We start from the raw sequence: 21,407 nt of genomic DNA on the forward strand, positions 1-21,407 counted from the left end.
TGCAGGCATGGTGGTGGTGGTGCAGGCATGGTGGTGGTGGTGCAGGCATGGTGGTGGTGGTGCAGGCATGGTGGTGGTGGTGCAGGCATGGTGGTGGTGGTGCAGGCATGCAGGTGGTGGTGGTGCAGGCATGGTGGTGGTGGTGCAGGCATGGTGGTGGTGGTGCAGGCATGGTGGTGGTGGTGCAGGCATGGTGGTGGTGGTGCAGGCATGGTGGTGGTGGTGGTGCAGGCATGGTGGTGGTGGTGCAGGCATGGTGGTGGTGGTGCAGGCATGGTGGTGGTGGTGCAGGCATGGTGGTGGTGGTGCAGGCATGGTGGTGGTGGTGCAGGCATGGTGGTGGTGGTGCAGGACTGGTGGTGGTGGTGCAGGCATGGTGGTGGTGGTGCAGGCATGGTGGTGGTGCAGGCATGGTGGTGGTGCAGGTGGTGGTGGTGCAGGCATGGTGGTGGTGGTGCAGGCATGGTGGTGGTGGTGCAGGCATGGTGGTGGTGGTGCAGGCATGGTGGTGGTGGTGCAGGCATGGTGGTGGTGGTGCAGGCATGGTGGTGGTGGTGCAGGCATGGTGGTGGTGGTGCAGGCATGGTGGTGGTGGGGCAGGCATGGTGGTGGGGGTGCAGGCATGGTGGTGGTGGTGCAGGCATGGTGGTGGTGGTGCAGGCATGGTGGTGGTGGTGCAGGCATGGTGGTGGTGGTGCAGGCATGGTGGTGGTGGTGCAGGCATGGTGGTGGTGGTGCAGGCATGGTGGTGGTGGTGCAGGCATGGTGGTGGTGGTGCAGGCATGGTGGTGGTGGTGCAGGCATGGGGGTGGTGGAGGCATGGTGGTGGTGGTGCAGGCATGGTGGTGGTGGTGGTGGCGTGGTGGTGGTGGTGCAGGTGGTGGTGGTGCAGGCATGGTGGTGGTGGTGCAGGCATGGTGGTGGTGGTGCAGGCATGGTGGTGGTGGTGCAGGCATGGTGGTGGTGGTGCAGGCATGGTGGTGGTGGTGCAGGCATGGTGGTGGTGGTGCAGGCATGGTGGTGGTGGTGCAGGCATGGTGGTGGTGGTGCAGGCATGGTGGTGGTGGTGCAGGCATGGTGGTGGTGGTGCAGGCATGGTGGTGGTGGTGCAGGCATGGTGGTGGTGGTGCAGGCATGGTGGTGGTGGTGCAGGCATGGTGGTGGTGGTGCAGGCATGGTGGTGGTGGTGCAGGCATGTTGGTGGTGGTGCAGACATGGTGGTGGTGGTGCAGGCATGGTGGTGGTGGTGCAGGCATGGTGGTGGTGGTGCAGGCAGGTGCTGGTGCTGCAGGCATGGTGGTGGTGGTGCAGGCATGGTGGTGGTGGTGCAGGCATGGTGGTGGTGGTGCAGGCATGGTGGTGGTGGTGCAGGCATGGTGGTGGTGGTGCAGGCATGGTGGTGGTGGTGCAGGCATGGTGGTGGTGATGGTGGTGGTGATGATGGTGGGGGTGGTGCAGGCATGGTGGTGGTGGTGCAGGCATGGTGGTGGTGGTGCAGGCATGGTGGTGGTGGTGCAGGTATGGTGTTGGTGGTGCAGGCATGGTGGTGGTGGTGCAGGCATGGTGGTGGTGGTGGTGGTGCAGGCATGGTGGTGGTGGTGCAGGCATGGTGGTGGTGGTGCAGGCATGGTGGTGGTGCAGGCATGGTGGTGGTGGTGCAGGCATGGTGGTGGTGGTGCAGGCATGGTGGTGGTGCAGGCATGATGGTGGTGGTGCAGGCATGGTGATGGTGGTGCAGGCATGGTGGTGGTGGTGCAGGCATGGTGGTGGTGGTGCAGGCAGGGTGGTCGTGGTGCAGGCATGGTGGTGGTGGTGCAGGCATGGTGGTGGTGGTGCAGGCATGGTGGTGGTGGTGCAGGCATGGTGGTGGTGGTGCAGGCATGGTGGTGGTGGTGCAGGCATGGTGGTGGTGGTGCAGGCATGGTGGTGGTGCAGGCATGGTGGTTGTGCAGGCATAGTGGTGGTGCAGGCATGGTGGTGGTGCAGGCATGGTGGTGGTGCAGGCATGGTGGTGGTGGTGCAGGCATGGTGGTGGTGGTGCAGGCATGGTGGTGGTGCAGGCATGGTGGTGGTGGTGCAGGCATGGTGGTGGTGGTGCAGGCATGGTGGTGGTGGTGCAGGCATGGTGGTGGTGGTGCAGGCATGGTGGTGGTGGTGCAGGCATGGTGGTGGTGCAGGCATGGTGGTGGTGGTGCAGGCATGGTGGTGGTGCAGGCATGGTGGTGGTGCAGGCATGGTGGTGGTGGTGCAGGCATGGTGGTGGTGATGGTGGTGGTGCAGGCATGGTGGTGGTGGTGCAGGCATGGTGGTGGTGCAGGCATGGTGGTGGTGGTGCAGGCATGGTGGTGGTGGTGCAGGCATGGTGGTGGTGGTGCAGGCATGGTGGTGGTGCAGGCATGGTGGTGGTGGTGCAGGCATGGTGGTGGGTGCAGGCATGGTGGTGGTGGTGCATGGTGGTGGTGGTGCAGGCATGGTGGTGGTGGTGCAGGCATGGTGGTGGTGCAGGCATGGTGGTGGTGCAGGCATGGTGGTGGTGGTGCAGGCATGGTGGTGGTGCAGGCATGGTGGTGGTGGTGCAGGCATGGTGGTGGTGCAGGCATGGTGGTGGTGCAGGCATGGTGGTGGTGCAGGCAGGGTGGTGGTGCTGGCGTGGTGGTGCTGGCATGGTGGTGGTGCAGGCATGGTGGTGGTGCAGGCATGGTGGTGGTGCAGGCATGGTGGTGGTGCAGGCATGGTGGTGGTGGTGCAGGCATGGTGGTGGTGCAGGCATGGTGGTGGTGCAGGCATGGTGGTGGTGGTGCAGGCATGGTGGTGGTGCAGGCATGGTGGTGGTGCAGGCATGGTGGTGGTGCAGGCATGGTGGTGGTGCAGGCATGGTGGTGGTGCTGCAGGCATGGTGCAGGCATGGTGGTGGTGCAGGCATGGTGGTGGTGCAGGCATGGTGGTGGTGCAGGCATGGTGGTGGTGCAGGCATGGTGGTGGTGCAGGCATGGTGGTGGTGCAGGCATGGTGGTGGTGCAGGCATGCATGGTGGTGGTGCAGGCTTGGTGGTGGTGCAGGCATGGTGGTGGTGGTGCAGGCATGGTGGTGGCGCAGGCATGTGGTGGTTCAGGCATGGTGGTGGTGCAGGCATGGTGGTGGTGCAGGCATGGTGGTGGTGCAGGCATGGTGGTGGTGTGCATGGTGGTGGTGCAGGCATGGTGGTGGTGCAGGCATGGTGGTGGTGCAGGCATGGTGGTGGTGGTGCAGGCATGGTGGTGGTGCAGGCATGGTGGTGGTGCAGGCATGGTGGTGGTGCAGGCATGGTGGTGGTGCAGGCATGGTGGTGGTGGTGCAGGCATGGTGGTGGTGCAGGCATGGTGGTGGTGCAGGCATGGTGGTGGTGCAGGCATGGTGGTGGTGCAGGCATGGTGGTGGTGCAGGCATGGTGGTGGTGCAGGCATGGTGGTGGTGCAGGCATGGTGGTGGTGCAGGCATGGTGGTGGTGGTGCAGGCATGGTGGTGGTGCAGGCATGGCATGGTGGTGGTGCAGGCATGGTGGTGGTGGTGCAGGCATGGTGGTGGTGCAGGCATGGTGGTGGTGCAGGCATGGTGGTGGTGCAGGCATGGTGGTGGTGCAGGCATGGTGGTGGTGCAGGCATGGTGGTGGTGCAGGCATGGTGGTGGTGCAGGCATGGTGGTGGTGCAGGCATGGTGGTGGTGCAGGCATGGTGGTGGTGCAGGCATGGTGGTGGTGCAGGCATGGTGGTGGTGCAGGCATGGTGGTGGTGCAGGCATGGTGGTGGTGGTGCAGGCATGGTGGTGGTGCAGGCATGGTGGTGGTGCAGGCATGGTGGTGGTGCAGGCATGGTGGTGGTGCAGGCATGGTGGTGGTGCAGGCATGGTGGTGGTGCAGGCATGGTGGTGGTGCAGGCATGGTGGTGGTGCAGGCATGGTGGTGGTGCAGGCATGGTGGTGGTGCAGGCATGGTGGTGGTGGTGCAGGCATGGTGGTGGTGCAGGCATGGTGGTGGTGCAGGCATGGTGGTGGTGCAGGCATGGTGGTGGTGCAGGCATGGTGGTGGTGCAGGCATGGTGGTGGTGCAGGCATGGTGGTGGTGCAGGCATGGTGGTGGTGCAGGCATGGTGGTGGTGCAGGCATGTTGGTGGTGCAGGCATGATGGTGGTGCAGGCATGGTGGTGGTGCAGGCATGGTGGTGGTGCAGGCATGGTGGTGGTGCAGGCATGGTGGTGGTGCAGGCATGGTGGTGGTGCAGGCATGGTGGTGGTGCAGGCATGGTGGTGGTGCAGGCATGGTGGTGGTGCAGGCATGGTGGTGGGCATGGTGGTGGTGCAGGCATGGTGGTGGTGCAGGCATGGGGGTGGTGCAGGCATGGTGGTGGTGCAGGCATGGTGGTGGTGGTGCAGGCATGGCATGGTGGTGGTGCAGGCATGGTGGTGGTGGTGCAGGCATGGTGGTGGTGCAGGCATGGTGGTGGTGGTGCAGGCATGGTGGTGGTGGTGCAGCCATGGTGGTGGTGGTGCAGGCATGGTGGTGGTGGTGCAGGCATGGTGGTGGTGCAGCAGGGTTGGTGGTGGTGCAGGCATGGTGGTGGTGCAGGCATGGTGGTGGTGCAGGTGGTGCAGGCATGGTGGCAGTGCAGGCATGGTGGTGGTGCAGGCATGGTGGTGGTGGTGCAGGCATGGTGGTGGTGGTGCAGGCATGGTGGTGGTGGTGGCATGGTGGTGGTGGTGCAGGCATGGTGGTGGTGGTGCATGGTGGTGGTGGTGCAGGCATGGTGGTGGTGGTGCAGGCATGGTGGTGGTGGTGCAGGCATGGTGGTGGTGGTGCAGGCATGGTGGTGGTGGTGCAGGCATGGTGGTGGTGGTGCAGGCATGGTGGTGGTGGTGCAGGCATGGTGGTGGTGGTGCAGGCATGGTGGTGGTGGTGCAGGCATGGTGGTGGTGGTGCAGGCATGGTGGTGGTGGTGCAGGCATGGTGGTGGTGGTGCAGGCATGGTGGTGGTGGTGCAGGCATGGTGGTGGTGCAGGCATGGTGGTGGTGGTGCAGGCATGGTGGTGGTGGTGCAGGGATGGTGGTGGTGGTGCCGGCTGGGTGGTGGGGGTGCAGGCATGGTGGTGGTGGTGCAGGCATGGTGGTGGTGGTGCAGGTGGTGGTGGTGCAGGCATGGTGGTGGTGGTGCAGGCATGGTGGTGGTGCAGGCATGGTGGTGGTGGTGCAGGCATGGTGGTGGTGGTGCAGGCATGGTGGTGGTGCAGGCATGGTGGTGGTGGTGCAGGCATGGTGGTGGTGGTGCAGGCATGGTGGTGGTGGTGCAGGCATGGTGGTGGTGGTGCAGGCATGGTGGTGGTGGTGCAGGCATGGTGGTGGTGGTGCAGGCATGGTGGTGGTGCAGGCATGGTGGTGGTGCAGGCATGGTGGTGGTGGTGCAGGCATGGTGGTGGTGGTGCAGGCATGGTGGTGGTGGTGCAGGCATGGTGGTGGTGGTGCAGGCATGGTGGTGGTGGTGCAGGCATGGTGGTGGTGGTGCAGGCATGGTGGTGGTGCAGGCATGGTGGTGGTGGTGCAGGCATGGTGGTGGTGGTGCAGGCATGGTGGTGGTGGTGCAGGCATGGTGGTGGTGCAGCAATCATGGTGGTGGTGCAGGCATGATAGTGGTGGTGCAGGCAGGCATGGTGGTGGTGCAGGCATGGTGGTGGTGGTGCAGGCATGGTGGTGGTGCAGGCATGGTGGTGGTGGTGCAGGCATGGTGGTGGTGGTGCAGGCATGGTGGTGGTGCAGGCATGGTGGTGGTGCAGGCATGGTGGTGGTGCAGGCATGGTGGTGGTGCAGGCATGGTGGTGGTGGTGCAGGCATGGTGGTGGTGGTGCAGGCATGGTGGTGGTGCAGGCATGGTGGTGGTGCAGGCATGGTGGTGGTGCAGGCATGGTGGTGGTGCAGGCATGGTGGTGGTGGTGCAGGCATGGTGGTGGTGCAGGCATGTTGGTGGTGCAGGCATGGTGGTGGTGCAGGCATGGTGGTGGTGCAGGCATGGTGGTGGTGGTGCAGGCATGGTGGTGGTGCAGGCATGGTGGTGGTGCAGGCATGGTGGTGGTGCAGGCCTGGTGGTGGTGCAGGCATGGTGGTGGTGCAGGCATGGTGGTGGTGCAGGCATGGTGGTGGTGCAGGCATGGTGGTGGTGCAGGCATGGTGGTGGTGCAGGCATGGTGGTGGTGCAGGCATGGTGGTGGTGCAGGCCTGGTGGTGGTGCAGGCATGGTGGTGCAGGCATGGTGGTGGTGCAGGCAGGCATGCAGGCATGGTGGTGGTGCAGGCATGGTGGTGGTGCAGGCATGCAGGCATGGTGGTGGTGCAGGCATGGGGGTGGTGCAGGCATGGTGGTGGTGCAGGCATGGTGGTGGTGGTGCAGGAATCGTGGTGGTGCAGGCATGGTGGTGGTGCAGGCATGGTGGTGGTGGTGCAGGCATGGTGGTGGTGCAGGCATGTTGGTGGTGCAGGCATGGTGGTGGTGCAGGCATGGTGGTGGTGAACGCATGGTGGTGGTGGTGCAGGCATGGTGGTGGCGCAGGCATGTTGGTGGTGCAGGCATGGTGGTGGTGCAGGCATGGTGGTGGTGCAGGCATGGTGGTGGTGCAGGCATGGTGGTAGTGCAGGCATAGTGGTGGTGCAGGCATGGTGGTGGTGCAGGCATGGTGGTGGTGCAGGCATGGTGGTGGTGCAGGCATGGTGGTGGTGCAGGCATGGTGGTGGTGGTGCAGGCATGGTGGTGGTGCAGGCATGGTGGTGGTGCAGGCATGGTGGTGGTGCAGGCATGGTGGTGGTGCAGGCATGGTGGTGGTGGTGCAGGCATGGTGGTGGTGCAGGCATGGTGGTGGTGCAGGCATGGTGGTGGTGGTGCAGGCATGGTGGTGGTGCAGGCATGGTGGTGGTGCAGGCATGGTGGTGGTGCAGGCATGGTGGTGGTGCAGGCATGGTGATGGTGCAGGCATGGTGGTGGTGCAGGCATGGTGGTGGTGCAGGCATGGTGGTGGTGCAGGCATGGTGGTGGTGCAGGCATGGTGGTGGTGCAGGCATGGTGGTGGTGGTGCAGGCATGGTGATGGTGCAGGCATGGTGGTGGTGCAGGCATGGTGATGGTGCAGGCATGGTGGTGGTGCAGGCATGGTGGTGGTGCAGGCATGGTGGTGGTGCAGGCATGGTGGTGGTGCAGGCATGGTGGTGGTGCAGGCATGGTGGTGGTGCAGGCATGGTGGTGGTGCAGGCATGGTGGTGGTGCAGGCATGGTGGTGGTTCAGGCATGATGGTGGTGGTGCAGGCATGGTGATGGTGCAGGCATGGTGGTGGTGCAGGCATGGTGGTGGTGCAGGCATGGTGGTGGTACAGGCATGGTGTTGGTGGTGCAGGCATGGTGATGGTGCAGGCATGGTGGTGGTGCAGGCATGGTGGTGGTGCAGGCATGGTGGTGGTGGTGCAGGCATGGTGATGGTGCAGGCATGGTGGTGGTGCAGGCATGGTGGTGGTGCAGGCATGTTGGTGGTGCAGGCATGGTGGTGGTGCAGGCATGGTGGTGGTGCAGGCATGGTGGTGGTGCAGGCATGGTGGTGGCAGGCATGGTGGTGGTGGTGCAGGCATGGTGATGGTTCAGGCATGGTGGTGGTGCAGGCATGGTGGTGGTGGTGCAGGCATGGTGATGGTGCAGGCATGGTGGTGGTGCAGGCATGGTGATGGTACAGGCATGGTGATGGTGCAGGCATGGTGATGGTGCAGGCATGGTGGTGGTGCAGGCATGGTGATGGTGGTGGTGGTGCAGGCATGGTGGTGGTGCAGGCATGGTGGTGGTGGTGGTGGTGGTGGTTCAGGCATGGTGATGGTGGTGGTGCAGGCATGGTGGTGGTGGTGGTGCAGGCATGGTGATGGTGGTGGTGCAGGCATGGTGGTGGTGGTGCAGGCATGGTGATGGTGGTGGTGCAGGCATGGTGGTGGTGCAAGCATTGTGGTGGTGGTGCAGGCATGGTGGTGGTGGTGCAGACATGGTGATGGTGGTGGTGCAGGCATGGTGGTGGTGCAGGCATGGTGGTGGTGGTGCATGCATGGTGGTGGTTGTAGTTCAGGCATGGTGGAGGTGGTGCAGGCATGGTGATGGTAGTGGTGCAGGCATGGTGTTGGCTCAGGTGTAGTGGTGCAGGTGTAGTGATGCAGATGTGGTGGTAGCAGGGGTGGGGATGCAGGTATGGTGGTGGCTCAGGTGTGGTGGTGCAGGTATGGTGGTGCAGGTATGGTAATGATGCAGGTGTGGTGGTAGCAGGTGTGGTGGGTGCAGGTATGGTGGTGGTTCAGGTGTAGTGGTGCAGTTGTGGTGGTGCAGGTATGGTAGTGGTTCAGGTGAAGTGGTGCAGGTGTGGTGGTGCAGGTATGGTGGTGGTTCAGGTGTAGTGGTGCAGGTGTGGTGGTGCAGGTATGGTAGTGGTTCAGGTGTAGTGGTGCAGGTGTGGTGGTACAGGTATGGTGGTGGTTCAGGTGTGCTAGTGCAGGTGTGGTGGGGCAGGTGTGGTGGTGCAGGTATGGTGGTGGTGCAGGTGTGGTAGTGCAGGTATGGAACACTAACCTCAGCATCCTCAACTACTATCCAGTGAAGATTTCGGATATGCATGAGAGTTTGCGAGACCCTGGTCATGTCTGCCAGCTGTGACGCACGACGGTACGTCGGTGTGATGACGTACACCGTTGGCCAGGCTGTGGACAGCACCACACTAACATATAAACACATAAAAAATACCACAGTGAAAAAAAATTAACACAGTCCCTCTGAAGATGTACGCATATTCACACGAAAGCACTCGACAGTATCGGGTTTAAAGTCCTCCATTGGGGTATTTTTCATATTGGTAGACACAGGTTTAATAGATTTTCTTCCTAGACACGCATGTGTACATATATATGCATGCCACATCAGACATACATATACATACACACTTATAAGGTTCGTATTCTCGCGGTGTAAAACATAAATCGTCCTGAACATAGACTAGAGGTTGCAAACTTTACCTGGTTTTAAGGCATACTTAACTAAAACTGTTATATATAATAACTAATTATCTTTAGCGAACCTTGAGACAAAAAACGAACAATAACAAACTTTATCATCAAAGAACTTTCCACACGCTATTAAAAGTCTTTAAATCATTCCTAAAAGTAACATTAGCATTCATTTTAATATATGACATTAAGAAATGACATCAATCGATACCACAGAGATGTAACTGGAGTCACTTACGCAGGGTTGCCGAGTCTGTGTGTTGATGGGTGTCCTGGGAGCACAGATTGAGTACAGTGACCTGCTGACCCAGCATCACCACCAGCAGACACACAGCTTCCACCACTACCAGAATCAGTAGTGTACTTCTACTGGGCAGTAGGTGAACCATGTTTTCTTACGCTTGTTTAAACTTTTTGACCAAAAAGACTGTACATGTAAGGTATACAATACCGACAAGATAAAGAATTTGGTATATGTGCAAAATCAAGATGACTATCCACGATCATAGTGCCATATTATTAATGGTACGTAGTAGACATATTGATGAACGAGACACATGTGAAACATTTAGCTTTATTGACAAAACGTTTGGCCTGCACAACAAAACACACTGGAGACAGTAGAAATAGTTTTGACGTCATCAATCCGTCAAAACTTCTTTTGCTGTCTCCGTTGTATTGACCAGTACTTGACTGAAGATGCCTGGCGTGCAGGACAAACGTTTTGGTAATAAAGATAGCCAAGTGATATATAGCCAACGAATATGATATTGTGTATATGGACTTCAGTAAGGCTTTTGACAGGGTCCCACATCAGAGACTATTGAGGAAAATTAAAGCACATGGAATAGGAGGAGAAATTTTTTCCTGGATAGAGGCATGGTTGACAAATAGGCAGCAGAGAGTTTGCATAAATGGGGAGAAATCAGAGTGGGGAAGCGTCACGAGCGGTGTTCCACAGGGGTCAGTGTTGGGCCCCCTGCTGTTCACAATCTACATAAACGACATAGATGAGGGCATAAAGAGCGACATCGGCAAGTTTGCCGATGACACCAAAATAGGCCGTCGAATTCATTCTGACGAGGACATTCGAGCACTCCAGGAAGATTTGAATAGACTGATGCAGTGGTCGGAGAAGTGGCAGATGCAGTTTAATATAGACAAATGCAAAGTTCTAAATGTTGGACAGGACAATAACCATGCCACATATAAACTAAATAATGTAGATCTTAATATTACGGATTGCGAAAAAGATTTAGGAGTTCTGGTTAGCAGTAATCTGAAACCAAGACAACAGTGCATAAGTGTTCGCAATAAAGCTAATAGAATCCTTGGCTTCATATCAAGAAGCATAAATAATAGGAGTCCTCAGGTTGTTCTTCAACTCTATACATCCTTGGTTAGGCCTCATTTAGATTATGCTGCACAGTTTTGGTCACCGTATTACAGAATGGATATAAATTCTCTGGAAAATGTACAAAGGAGGATGACAAAGATGATCCCATGTATCAGAAACCTTCCCTATGAGGATAGACTAAGGGCCCTGAAACTGCACTCTCTAGAAAGACGTAGAATTAGGGGGGATATGATTGAGGTTTATAAGTGGAAGACAGGAATAAATAAAGGGGATGTAAATAGTGTGCTGATAATATCTAGCCTAGACAGGACTCGCAGCAATGGTTTTAAGTTGGAAAAATTCAGATTCAGGAGGGATATAGGAAAGTACTGGTTTGGTAATAGAGTTGTGGATGAGTGGAACAAACTCCCAAGTACCGTTATAGAGGCCAGAACGTTGTGTAGCTTTAAAAATAGGTTGGATAAATACATGAGTAGATGTGGGTGGGTGTGAGTTAGACCTGATAGCTTGTGCTAACGGGTCGGTTGCCGTGTTCCTCCCTTGAGTCAATGTGACCTGACCTGACTAGGTTGGGTGCATTGGCTTAAGCCGGTAGGGACTTGGACCTGCCTCGCATGGGCCAGTAGGCCTTCTGCAGTGTTCCTTCGTTCTTATGTTCTTATGTTCTAAGTGCTGCATATGCCCTATTCATTAACTTGTCTTGAGAAATGTTACCTTGCTCACTCTAACAGCATGTCAGATCATAAAAGCCACTTGCTTCCACTCCTGTCTAACACTCTCACACAGGCCTGTTAAATGCCGAAGTTCTTAGTGATAAAAGCCTCCTTTACCCCCTCCCTCCAACCTATCCTAGGACAACCCCTACCCATCCTTCCCTCCACCAGATTTATAAGCCCAAGGAAACAAGAACTGAACAGCATTATCTAAACGAGGCCTTAACAAACATATATGAAACTGATATAAAGCCAATAATTCTGTCAGCTTTGCTGAGAACACTTAAGCACTGTTGACTTGGATTAAGATTACTGCTAACCAGAAGTTCTGCATTTTCCTCGTTAAGTTCCATACTTATCCATAATTGGAACCTTGCATTTGTTTACTTTAAATAGCATCTACCACTTATCTAACCACAACATTAACTTAATTAAGTCGTCCTTTAGCTTTGTAGTGTACCATCAGAAATGATCTGTCTATTTTAGTATCGTCTGCAAACTTGCTTACTATGGCACTATTTGTTTCCTCACAGGGGATTACCAATAGACTCCTGGCTGTCTTCAAAAAGGCGCTGGACAGGCACCTAAAGTCAGTACCTGACCAGCTGGGCTGTGATTCGTACGTCGGTTTGCAATTGGCCAGCAGTAACAGCCTAGTTGATCAGGTTCTGATCCACCACAAGGCTTGGTCTCAGACCGAGCCGAGGGGGCGTTGACCCCCCGAAGCCCTCTCCAGGTATACTCTTCATCGGGTATATAAATTGTGAACAACAAGCGTGCCAATACTGATCCCAGTGGAACAACACTTGCAGTGGGGCTCCTCATTCTGATTTCTCCCATTTATGAAAACTCTGTTGCCTGAAAGTCAAACATGTCTTGGTAAACAAAAGGTTAAGATTCGTAAGGAGTTTGTGGTGGTGGAGTGATGATGCAGTATAATGCGATCCTTTTCTGACTACGTTTCGCCCACACAGGGGGAGCTTTATCAAGTCAGTGATAAAGCCCAATGTGTGGGCGAAACGAAGTCAATAAAGGATAGCGTTATAATGCATTTATGATTCTTTTTTTCCATCGTGTCGGTATTTACACCATTTTACTCCATCGTCTTCAAGGTGTGGTGCTGGAGGAGCAGCATTGAAGGTCTCCCTTTGTAATCGCTCCTCGTACACGTGAATAAAACGTCATTACTCTTTAACAGTATTCTCAACGGTGTATATTCAGAACATCCACTGGCCACTTGACAATGGTCCTGGAAGAAACCAAAACTTCCTTATATTTTCTACTCTGCGAGTTGATTTTTGGATTCACTCGTTTCACGAAGACACAACGAGTCACACAAATACTGGATCACACAAACCAAAACATTGAGAAAAGAAAACTAGGGAAAACCTCGTGAGGTAATAGCGATAAGCAACGTGTCTTTTGTGACGTTCTGGCGACTATGGTGGAGGGCTGTTGAATGATCGTTCAATGGCACTGTTGGTGTAGCCTCTGGTGGAGGCAGTGGTAGCGATGACTGAACGTGTACACCTGCTCCAGCCGCCTCACACCAGGTGTGGTGGGTCATTAAATATTCTTAAATACAGTAATCTCACATTTCTCATTTATGATGTTATGATTTCTCTATATTGAGGCCTGGTCACAGACCGGGTCGCAGGGGCGTTGACCCCCGGAATCCTCTCCAGGTATGCTCCAGGTATTTCTCTGAAGAATTGAGACAGTTATGCAACATATGGGAGTCTTTATTGGAGAAACGTTCCGCCACACAGTGGCTTCATCAGTCCAGTACAAAGTAGAAATGGGTAAGGAGAGGAGGAGTTTGAGGTAATCAGTCCCTCATCCTGGAATCGATGTGTTCAGTCCATTACTCTTGTAGGGAGTACAGCATAGGACCAGAGAGATGGCTTATATACTGCTGTCAGGCTGAGGGAACGATTACCTCAATCTCCTCCTCTCCTTACCCATTTCTACTTTGTATTGGACTGATGAAGCCACTGTGTGACGAAACGTTTCTTCAATAAAGACTCCCATACGTTGCATAAGGGTCTCAATTCTTCAACTTGTCGGTTTTCTAAAGCATTCATCACACAGGTGTTTCTCTGTTACAGAGGTCCTCAAGACTTGTTAAGTTATACCATGAATTAAGAAAAAATCCTGGACTTCACCTTACGAAACAAAGTAAATGCAAAGAAAATTATCGATAAGGTAGATCATAGTGGAAAAATGAACATGTTACTGGAAGATGGGGGAACTTTCGTGGCACTTAAGGTAAAGTTAGGCTGGGCTGGGTTAGATCTAGTTAGTTCCGCTGGTTTAGATTGTTCTCTGTGAGCAAAATTTAACCGTCTACATCATGCAGGAATGCTGATAGAAGTTCTAATATACATAAGAGTTTAGATACTTTTGGAAGTGTGAATAGCAAACAGAGATCCATTGAGTGGACGTTGAAATGCAAACAAAAATTAAGTTGTGATTCCTGCGTCACCGTCACAAACCTGCGTCACCGTCACAAGCCTGCGTCACCGTCACAAGCTTGATATTGCATGATCATCGCTACGTACTTAACGTTATTGGTCAAAGTGATACACTGATGGTCATTTTAGTAAATTTTTCTGATACTCGCGAAAACTAAACTGACGTAATATTAGTATAGTGTATAATGTATGTAATATGTATATATATATATATATATATATATATATATATATATATATATATATATATATATATATATATATATATATATATATATATATATATATACACACACACACACTCAGCTCAGACACTGAAGTCAGGGGAGTGATCCCCGGTACGGGTGAAATCATTAGGACGTGTTTCCTTAAGACACCTGTTGTCCATGTTCACCTAACAGTAAAACAGATACCTGGGTGTTAGTGGACTGGTGTGGGTCGCATCCTGGGGACAAAATTAACTCAATTTGCCTGAAATGCTCAGCATAACAAGCGGCTTTCTATACAGTAGTATGTCACTGATGTCAGCTAGGCCGATATACCTTGTACTTGTAGAAATAAAAATTATTAAAACCCTTGTATGCTGCTGATGACAATCATGAATGCTGTATGGTTCCTACAGGAGAAGCAGCATCAGCCGATGTAGATTCTCCCATGATCTTTAAGTTCTAGAGTATGTAGCAGTTTACATAGCTAGCCAGCCATCCCTTACTAGCCCGGTTAGATATGTTGAATGTTGAAGACAGAGTAAAACAGAAATTAAATCTAGTTTATAAAACTGCTCACAGTGTCCAGAATATCTTGCTGCCAATTTTGTCAAGGTTGAGAACCAAAGCAATCACAGTACTCAGGACAGAGAGCACAACTTTGGTAAAATAATCTTCAATTCATATAGAGTACTAGTGGTAAAGTAATCTGCCCATCATGTAGAGTATTAGTGGTACAATAATATGCCTTTCATGTAAGGTACTAGTGGTACAATAGTAGTGGAGTTGAGCGCCTCTGGTGGTGAGAGTGGCGGCCTTGAGACAGCTTCCCTCAAGGTGGTGGTGAGGATCTCTTGATCCAAGGAATGTGATCAATGCCACCTGGGAGTGAACTTATCCTCCCAGGTTGTGCATAACCCCCACGGGTTGAGCACTCCATCATGAGCAGTGGTGGTAGTAACGGTGTAGTAGTGACATCTAGTGGTGGTAGTGACGGTGTAGTAGTGACATCTAGTGGTGGTAGTCAGAGCTAATCAGGTTATCAATGATGGTGTTATAGTGAAGGTCAGTACAGTGACCAACCTCAAGGGTACTAAAGGTCAGTTGAAGTTCAAAGGTCGTGCAGAGAAGACGTGTTGCTCCTCCTCCTGCCACCCCCGCCGGCTTTATCGCTTCCTCAGCCTCTTAATACACCTAAATAACGTAAGTATTGTCTGGTGATGTATTTGTCCGTACAACAGCAGAGTTGAGCTGCAGCTCCTGGTCACCAAATTATTAATATTTTAATAGTCTTGATTTAATTTTCTTATGGGTCTAATGTCTAAGGGGGGCGGGGGTGATTGACCTTAGTGGAGGGGTTTTGATACGAGGAACTGGAACTATTCCCCTTCCTCTGATCAAACAATAATACTCTCACTAGGCTATTTTTTTTCCATTATTGAAAAATAACTTGGTCTCTAGATCCAAGGAACTTGCGGCTTGTGATCCAGATATAGACTTCCATGTAGACAAATTATTAGTGATTAGGTTCGTGTGAAAAAAATATTAAAGAAAAAAGATAGCTTTACTTACTATGTTAAACATTAATGGGTATATCAGTCAGGCAGTAATGTTACTAGTTTATATTACATGGTAATGTTTGTTTATAAATGTGTGTAATGTTCATGGTTATAATGCCACTGTGTTTTGTTTCAGGTGTGGTAACTGAGGAGTGCTGTGCCTGGCTGTGTCTGCTGCAACATTGATCAACACAGCAACATTGACCAGTCTGAGGGGTGGAGACAACCACACTAGTAAATGGTCTGGCACATAACATTATATGGAGATGCAGCAGCTGGAGACGTCGTTAGAGGTGGGCAGGGCCCACTTGTAAGGTATATCCAGGTTATAAGTCCACTAAAGTTTGGTTATTGAAGAAGATAGTAATTATATAAGGTGGGAAGGTGGTGAGGAGAGTATAATAATAATTCCTATTTTCAGTAGTGTTGTAGAGGTCCTGGCCAAGTAATTTTATGCTTTGAAGTCCCAAAAATATTTTCAGTAGTATAGCCTTGTGGGTTTAGCGCTTAGGACTCAGTCTGTATTACAGCGTCTGGGGGGGAGCATGTGTTTTAAAATTGGGTTATACAGTATATATTTACAGAGACTTTGTAGACTGATCTTACCTAGACCCCCTTGATCTTGCCTAGACCCCATTGATCTTGCCTAGACCCCCTTGATCTTGCCTAGACCCCATTGATCTTGCCTAGACCCCATTGAACTTGCCTAGACCCCATTGATCTTGCCTAGACCCCATTGATCTTGCCTAGACCCCCTTGATCTTGCCTAGACCCCCTTGATCTTGCCTAGACCCCCTTGATCTTGCCTAGACCCCCTTGATCTTGCCTAGACCCCCTTGATCTTGCCTAGACCCCCTTGATCTTGCCTAGACCCCCTTGATCTTGCCTAGACCCCTTTAATCTTGCCTGGACCCCTTTGATCTTGCCTGGACCCCTTTGATCTTGCCTAGACCCCTTTGATCTTGCCTAGACCCCTTTGATCTTGCCTAGACCCCTTTGATCTTGCCTAGACCCCATTGATCTTGCCTAGACCCCATTGATCTTGCCTAGACCCCATTGATCTTGCCTAGACCCCATTGATCTTGCCTAGACCCCATTGATCTTGCCTAGACCCCATTGATCTTGCCTAGACCCCATTGATCTTGCCTAGACCCCATTGATCTTGCCTAGACCCCATTGATCTTGCCTAGACCCCATTGATCTTGCCTAGACCCCCCTTGATCTTGCCTAGACCCCCCTTGATCTTGCCTAGGCCCCGCTTTGTTGCCTAGGCCCCGCTTTGTTGCCTAGGCCCCGCTTTGTTGCCTAGGCCCCCCTTTGTTGCTTTGATCTTGCCTAGGCCCCCCTTGATCTTGCCTTTGATCTTGCCTAGGCCCCCCTTGATCTTGCCTAGACCCCCCTTGATCTTGCCTAGTCCCCCCTTGATCTTGCCTAGGCCCCCCTTGATCTTGCCTAGGCCCCCCTTGATCTTGCCTAGGCCCCCCTTGATCTTGCCTAGTCCCCCCTTGATCTTGCCTAGGCCCCCCTTGATCTTGCCTAGGCCCCCCTTGATCTTGCCTAGGCCCCCCTTGATCTTGCCTAGGCCCCCCTTGATCTTGCCTAGGCCCCCCTTGATCTTGCCTAGGCCCCCCTTGATCTCTCCTAGACCCCCCTTGATCTCGCCTAGACCCCCTTGATCTCGCCTAGACCCCCCTTGATCTCGCCTAGACCCCCTTGATCCTACCGAGACCCCCTTGATCTTACCTAGACCCCCCTTCATCCCCCCCTTGCGCCGCCACTGCTCTGCAAATTTGTAAGGCCTATACCCGGAGTATGCTGCTTAGTTGTGATATATAATTATATAACACTTTGTAGGTCTACAATTATTTAGTTTCTGCTATCAAAATAAATTATGGAATTAGGTGGCGTTAAGTAGGATAGGTAAGGTATAGAACTGGAGAATCTGCTATATGCATTATGAATGCATATAGCAGGGGAGAGTAATCTCCCCTGAAGGCATAGATTACGTAGAACTGTAGGCCTGGGAACCCACCAACGACCTTCAGTAGCTGTCTGCAGTCTATTATTGCAAGTGGTTTCCGTGGGGATGTTGGTGGGTTTCGGGCTTTGGGTAGCGGTTGTGGTGGGTGTTCTACGTTTTTTATGCCTTTGGCCAAACTGTGCAAAGTTAAATAGTGATTAAGTTTACACAATTTCATCATTTTGGAAAATTTAAGCGACGTTCAGGGTTCTATAAATATAAAGGTATCGTTCAGAATTAGTTGGTTTGATAGTAGTGAATTATTATAATCAAAAAGAAGCGCTAAGCCACAAGGGCTATGCAGCGCTGCTGTTAGTAGTGAAGTCTTGCGCTTCTGGCAGCGTATGTTAATGATGAAAATAATGAAAACCTCTGTAATCTGAAGTGTTAGTCGCAGAAAGGATTCACTAACATCTGATGCTGATGAGTATAGTTAGGGGGGTGATTTAGACTGGTATTAGTGAGAATAGGATTATTAACCCTGCTGGGTTAGAAACTCGGCAGGTAAGGTAGGTTGAATACAGGATACCATAGTAGTTTGTTACGAGACTGGTATACAGCAGGCCTCCAGCTGGTTAGATAACCCGTAGTGTTAGTTGTTAGCCTAGTGTGCTATGAGGGACATGGAAGTGTAGGGAAAATACAATGTCTTAATGATCCTAAATACTATCATGTTAAATTTGGATACCTTCACTAGTACAAAGACGCCCTTCAAGGGGTATCTTGATATAAGCAGTTGCAAGCAGGGCCGGATTAAGAAGTCTCCGGGCCCTAGGCTATTCAGATTGGCGGGGCCCCTTTGAGTTACGGGTAAGTGAAGAGACCCCTTCCAGCTTGGGGGGGGGGGTCGGTGTGAGCCTGTTTAAGGTCTAAATACATTCTGGCTATTTAGATTAAATTTAATAGGGAAAGTACATCAAGAAAACCAAAACCATTTACCAACAGCCATTATAACTATCTTGTTAAATCATACATTTTAAAGAGAATAAACTCAAGACAGCATAGTATTACTAGATTAGGCTATTAAAGTAGTGACATCATTTACCTATTATATTCAGCATAACCACTATTATTCCCTTTATAAATCACTGACCATTATTGTTATCATTGCATCATGCATAAGACTATCAAATCATATAAACTACAGAAAATTGGAGAGGAGTCTCCCATACTCGCCCATTAGCGGGAAAATACAGCTGTTCTGATGTAAACAAAGGTGTGTTGAGTGTGGCCATCTATGGTTAGGTTTATTTATTTTTATTTTATTTTTGTTTTGATTGATTTTTAAAAATTAATTTTACTCTCCAAACACGAACTTTAGGTAGGGACCCCTTTGCACTTGCACCATGTGCGCAGTCTTAGATGAGCCCCTGAACCCCTTGGACTGCGGGGCCCCCAAATGCGCGGGGCCCTAGGCAAATGCCTAGAGGGTACTTGTAACTTGCAAGTACCCTCTCCTTCCTTGGATCAAACCTGATTGCCTAACATTCCCCAAGCTGTGTATAACCCCTTGAATAATTGACCCAAATCTATATTATCCAAGGGGTTATACACAGCTTGGGGAATGTTATGCAATCAGGTTTGAATCAGAGTAGTGCAAGTTGTTTATCTTTTCCAGTTAGGCGTCTATATTTAAGGGATATTAGGAGTAGGTTTTTCTAGGTTGTAATGTATGCTACGGTGTTTACCCTCCAACTTTATAATTGCAGCAGAATCCTCCTGACAAGATTACCACAGAAGACGAAGACAAGGTAAAGTCTTCCGCGTGTACGTGTTTCCACTAGCTTCCTGACAAAACACCAGGTCATAAAATTTAAAAATGTATCATACCTCAAACTACTACCAATGGCAGTATTGAGGCTGTCCGCCTCATTACTACTATTGTTAGTAGGGTTGGGGTAGGTATATTTTTTTTTTTCCCTGAGCTTATAGCTCCCGAATTGTGTGAATGTTGTCCTGCTGCCCAATACAGCAGTTGAGGCTTGTCTCAAAGTTATTGCGTTTTTCTGTTTGTGTTCTTTGAACACCTTTACTGTGATAAAAAATGTCCAAGGAAAACACAAGGACAATTTATTTTACATTTTAATTAATCCTCTTTAATAAAGTTCATCAAATCTTGTAGGTTGGAGATTGTTGTGGGCAGCTGCTGTGTGGTGAAGTTCATGTTGTGGGTAGCTGCTGTGTGGTGAAGTTCGTGTTGTGGGCAGCTGCTGTGTGGTGAAGTTCGTGTTGTGGGCAGCTGCTATGTGGTGAAGTTCATGTTGTGGGCACCTACTATGTGGTGAAGTTCGTGTTGTGGGCAGCTGCTGTGTGGTGAAGTTCGTGTTGTGGGCAGCTGCTGTGTGGTGAAGTCCATGTTGTGGGCAGCTGCTGTGTGGTGAAGTCCATGTTGTGGGCAGCTGCAGGTCTTCAGAGATGTCATCACTACCAGCAACACGCCAAAACAATGTCTGCAAAGGTAAAAGTATGGACATTACTAGATTATTCATGAACTGCAGTAAGCAATAATTTGAAGTCTTTCGATGTATTTAGAATTCTTCCTTCATGTTAAGAAAGAAAAATTCTTAAAATATTTTCAAAGCTGATCTACACAAAAATTACCATGAAATTGGAGCAATCCAATTTTTTTTTTATATTACCACAGGTTGATGGAACTGGATGAGCTGGAGGTGTTGGTGTGGTGGATGGCGGAGGAGTGACTAGTGGCGCCACTGTTCTTGACCTCCATGGCTAAATGGCGCCATTGACCTGGAGGAGGGTGGGGTGATGACGTCAGTGGTTGTTTGTGGTAAGGGGGAAGGTCGTTAGGGGAAGGGTCGGGGGTTGGCTGCTGGTGTAGGGGTCTGGGGGGGGGGGTTTCATTTGTTACTGGTGGGAGGGTGATGGAGGTTAGGGGATTGTCACTTGGTAATTACTAAGGGATTAACACAGTCTTGTTACTGTGTGTTAACGCGGCTACAACCTTGATATTTGAAACGCCCAAAGACACTCGTTTGCCACACATTCGTAATTTGATGAACAAATGTCCATGGACTCTTGTTGAAAACCGTCTCCTTGATGTTGGACTTAACGTATTTGACATCTCTTGTGGGTGTAGTGCTTAGTTTTGATAGTGGTAAGCAACAGCATCGTGGCTTCCTTTGCAGATGACACCAGAATTTGCTTGACAGTGTCCTCCATTGAGGACACTGCGAGACTCCAGCAGACATCAACCAAATCTTTAAATGGGCCACAGAAAATATGAAATTCACTGATGAGAAATTTCAGCTGCTCAGATATGGAAAATGTGGGGAAATTAAAGCTATATTACCTGGAGTTTACCTGGAGAGAGTTCCGGGGGTCAACGCCCCCGCGGCCCGGTCTGTGACCAGGCCTCCTGGTGGATCAGAGCCTGATCAACCAGACTGTTACTGCTAGCTGCATGCAAACCAACGTACGAGCCACAGCCCGGCTGGTCAGGAACCAACTTTAGGTGCTTGTCAGTATCAGTATCAAACAAATTCCAACCACATAATAGAACGAAAAACTAATGTAAAAGACCTGGAAGTGATAATGTCAGAGGATCTCACCTTCAAAACCTACAACATTGTATCAATTGCATCTGCTAGAAAAATGACAGGATGGATAATGAGAACCTTCAAAACTAGGGATGCCAAGCCCACGATGACACTCTTCAGGTATCTTGTTCTATCTAGACTGAATATTGCTACACACTAACAGCACCTTTCAAGGCAGATGAAATTACTGATCTGGAGAGTACAGAGAACCTTCACGGCACACACAACTGTGATAAAGCACTTCAATTACTGGGAACGCTTGAAGTGCCTCGACCTGTACTCCCTAGAATGCAGGCGGGAGAAATACATGATTATATACACTTGGAAAATCCTAGAGGGATTAATACCAAACTTGCACACGAAAATCACTATGAAAGCGCACCCGAAAATCACTATGAAAGCAAACTTCTTCAAGGGGGGGGGGGGGTCCTTAGTGTGGTGAAGAGGCTCTTGGCCTGAGGAATTAGACCTTTTGGTCTTCCTCAGA

General features: G+C 51.4%; 1 protein-coding gene and 1 long non-coding RNA gene across 9 annotated transcripts in view; one reads left to right on the forward strand and one right to left on the reverse strand.

Annotated features, from left to right (window-relative positions):
• LOC128695205 (galactosylgalactosylxylosylprotein 3-beta-glucuronosyltransferase S) overlaps positions 1 to 12,616 on the reverse strand; it is a 28,526-nt gene extending 15,910 nt beyond the window's left edge. The window contains exons 1-3 of the mRNA XM_053785724.2: positions 12,494 to 12,616; positions 9,273 to 9,444; positions 8,604 to 8,731 (exon numbers count right to left, since the gene is read on the reverse strand). Coding sequence (XP_053641699.2) covers positions 8,604 to 8,731; positions 9,273 to 9,423 — 279 coding nt within the window. The 5' untranslated portion in view covers positions 9,424 to 9,444; positions 12,494 to 12,616. The remainder of the gene's footprint in view (positions 1 to 8,603; positions 8,732 to 9,272; positions 9,445 to 12,493) is intronic.
• LOC128695206 (uncharacterized) overlaps positions 1 to 21,407 on the forward strand; it is an 81,022-nt gene that overhangs the window by 33,499 nt on the left and 26,116 nt on the right. The window contains exons 1-5 of one of the 8 annotated variants that reach the window (XR_011392799.1): positions 14,727 to 14,987; positions 15,480 to 15,658; positions 19,073 to 19,114; positions 19,486 to 19,821; positions 20,008 to 20,151. This is a non-coding gene — a long non-coding RNA (uncharacterized lncRNA). Of the gene's footprint in view, positions 1 to 9,276; positions 9,415 to 14,726; positions 14,988 to 15,479; positions 15,659 to 19,072; positions 19,115 to 19,485; positions 19,822 to 20,007; positions 20,152 to 21,407 lie in introns of those variants that run through there. The other 7 variants (XR_011392802.1, XR_011392801.1, XR_011392798.1 and 4 more) reach the window with 7 other exon arrangements.

This window comes from Cherax quadricarinatus, chromosome 35, assembly GCF_038502225.1.
Source record: "Cherax quadricarinatus isolate ZL_2023a chromosome 35, ASM3850222v1, whole genome shotgun sequence".
Classification (NCBI taxonomy): Eukaryota; Metazoa; Arthropoda; class Malacostraca; order Decapoda; family Parastacidae; genus Cherax; species Cherax quadricarinatus.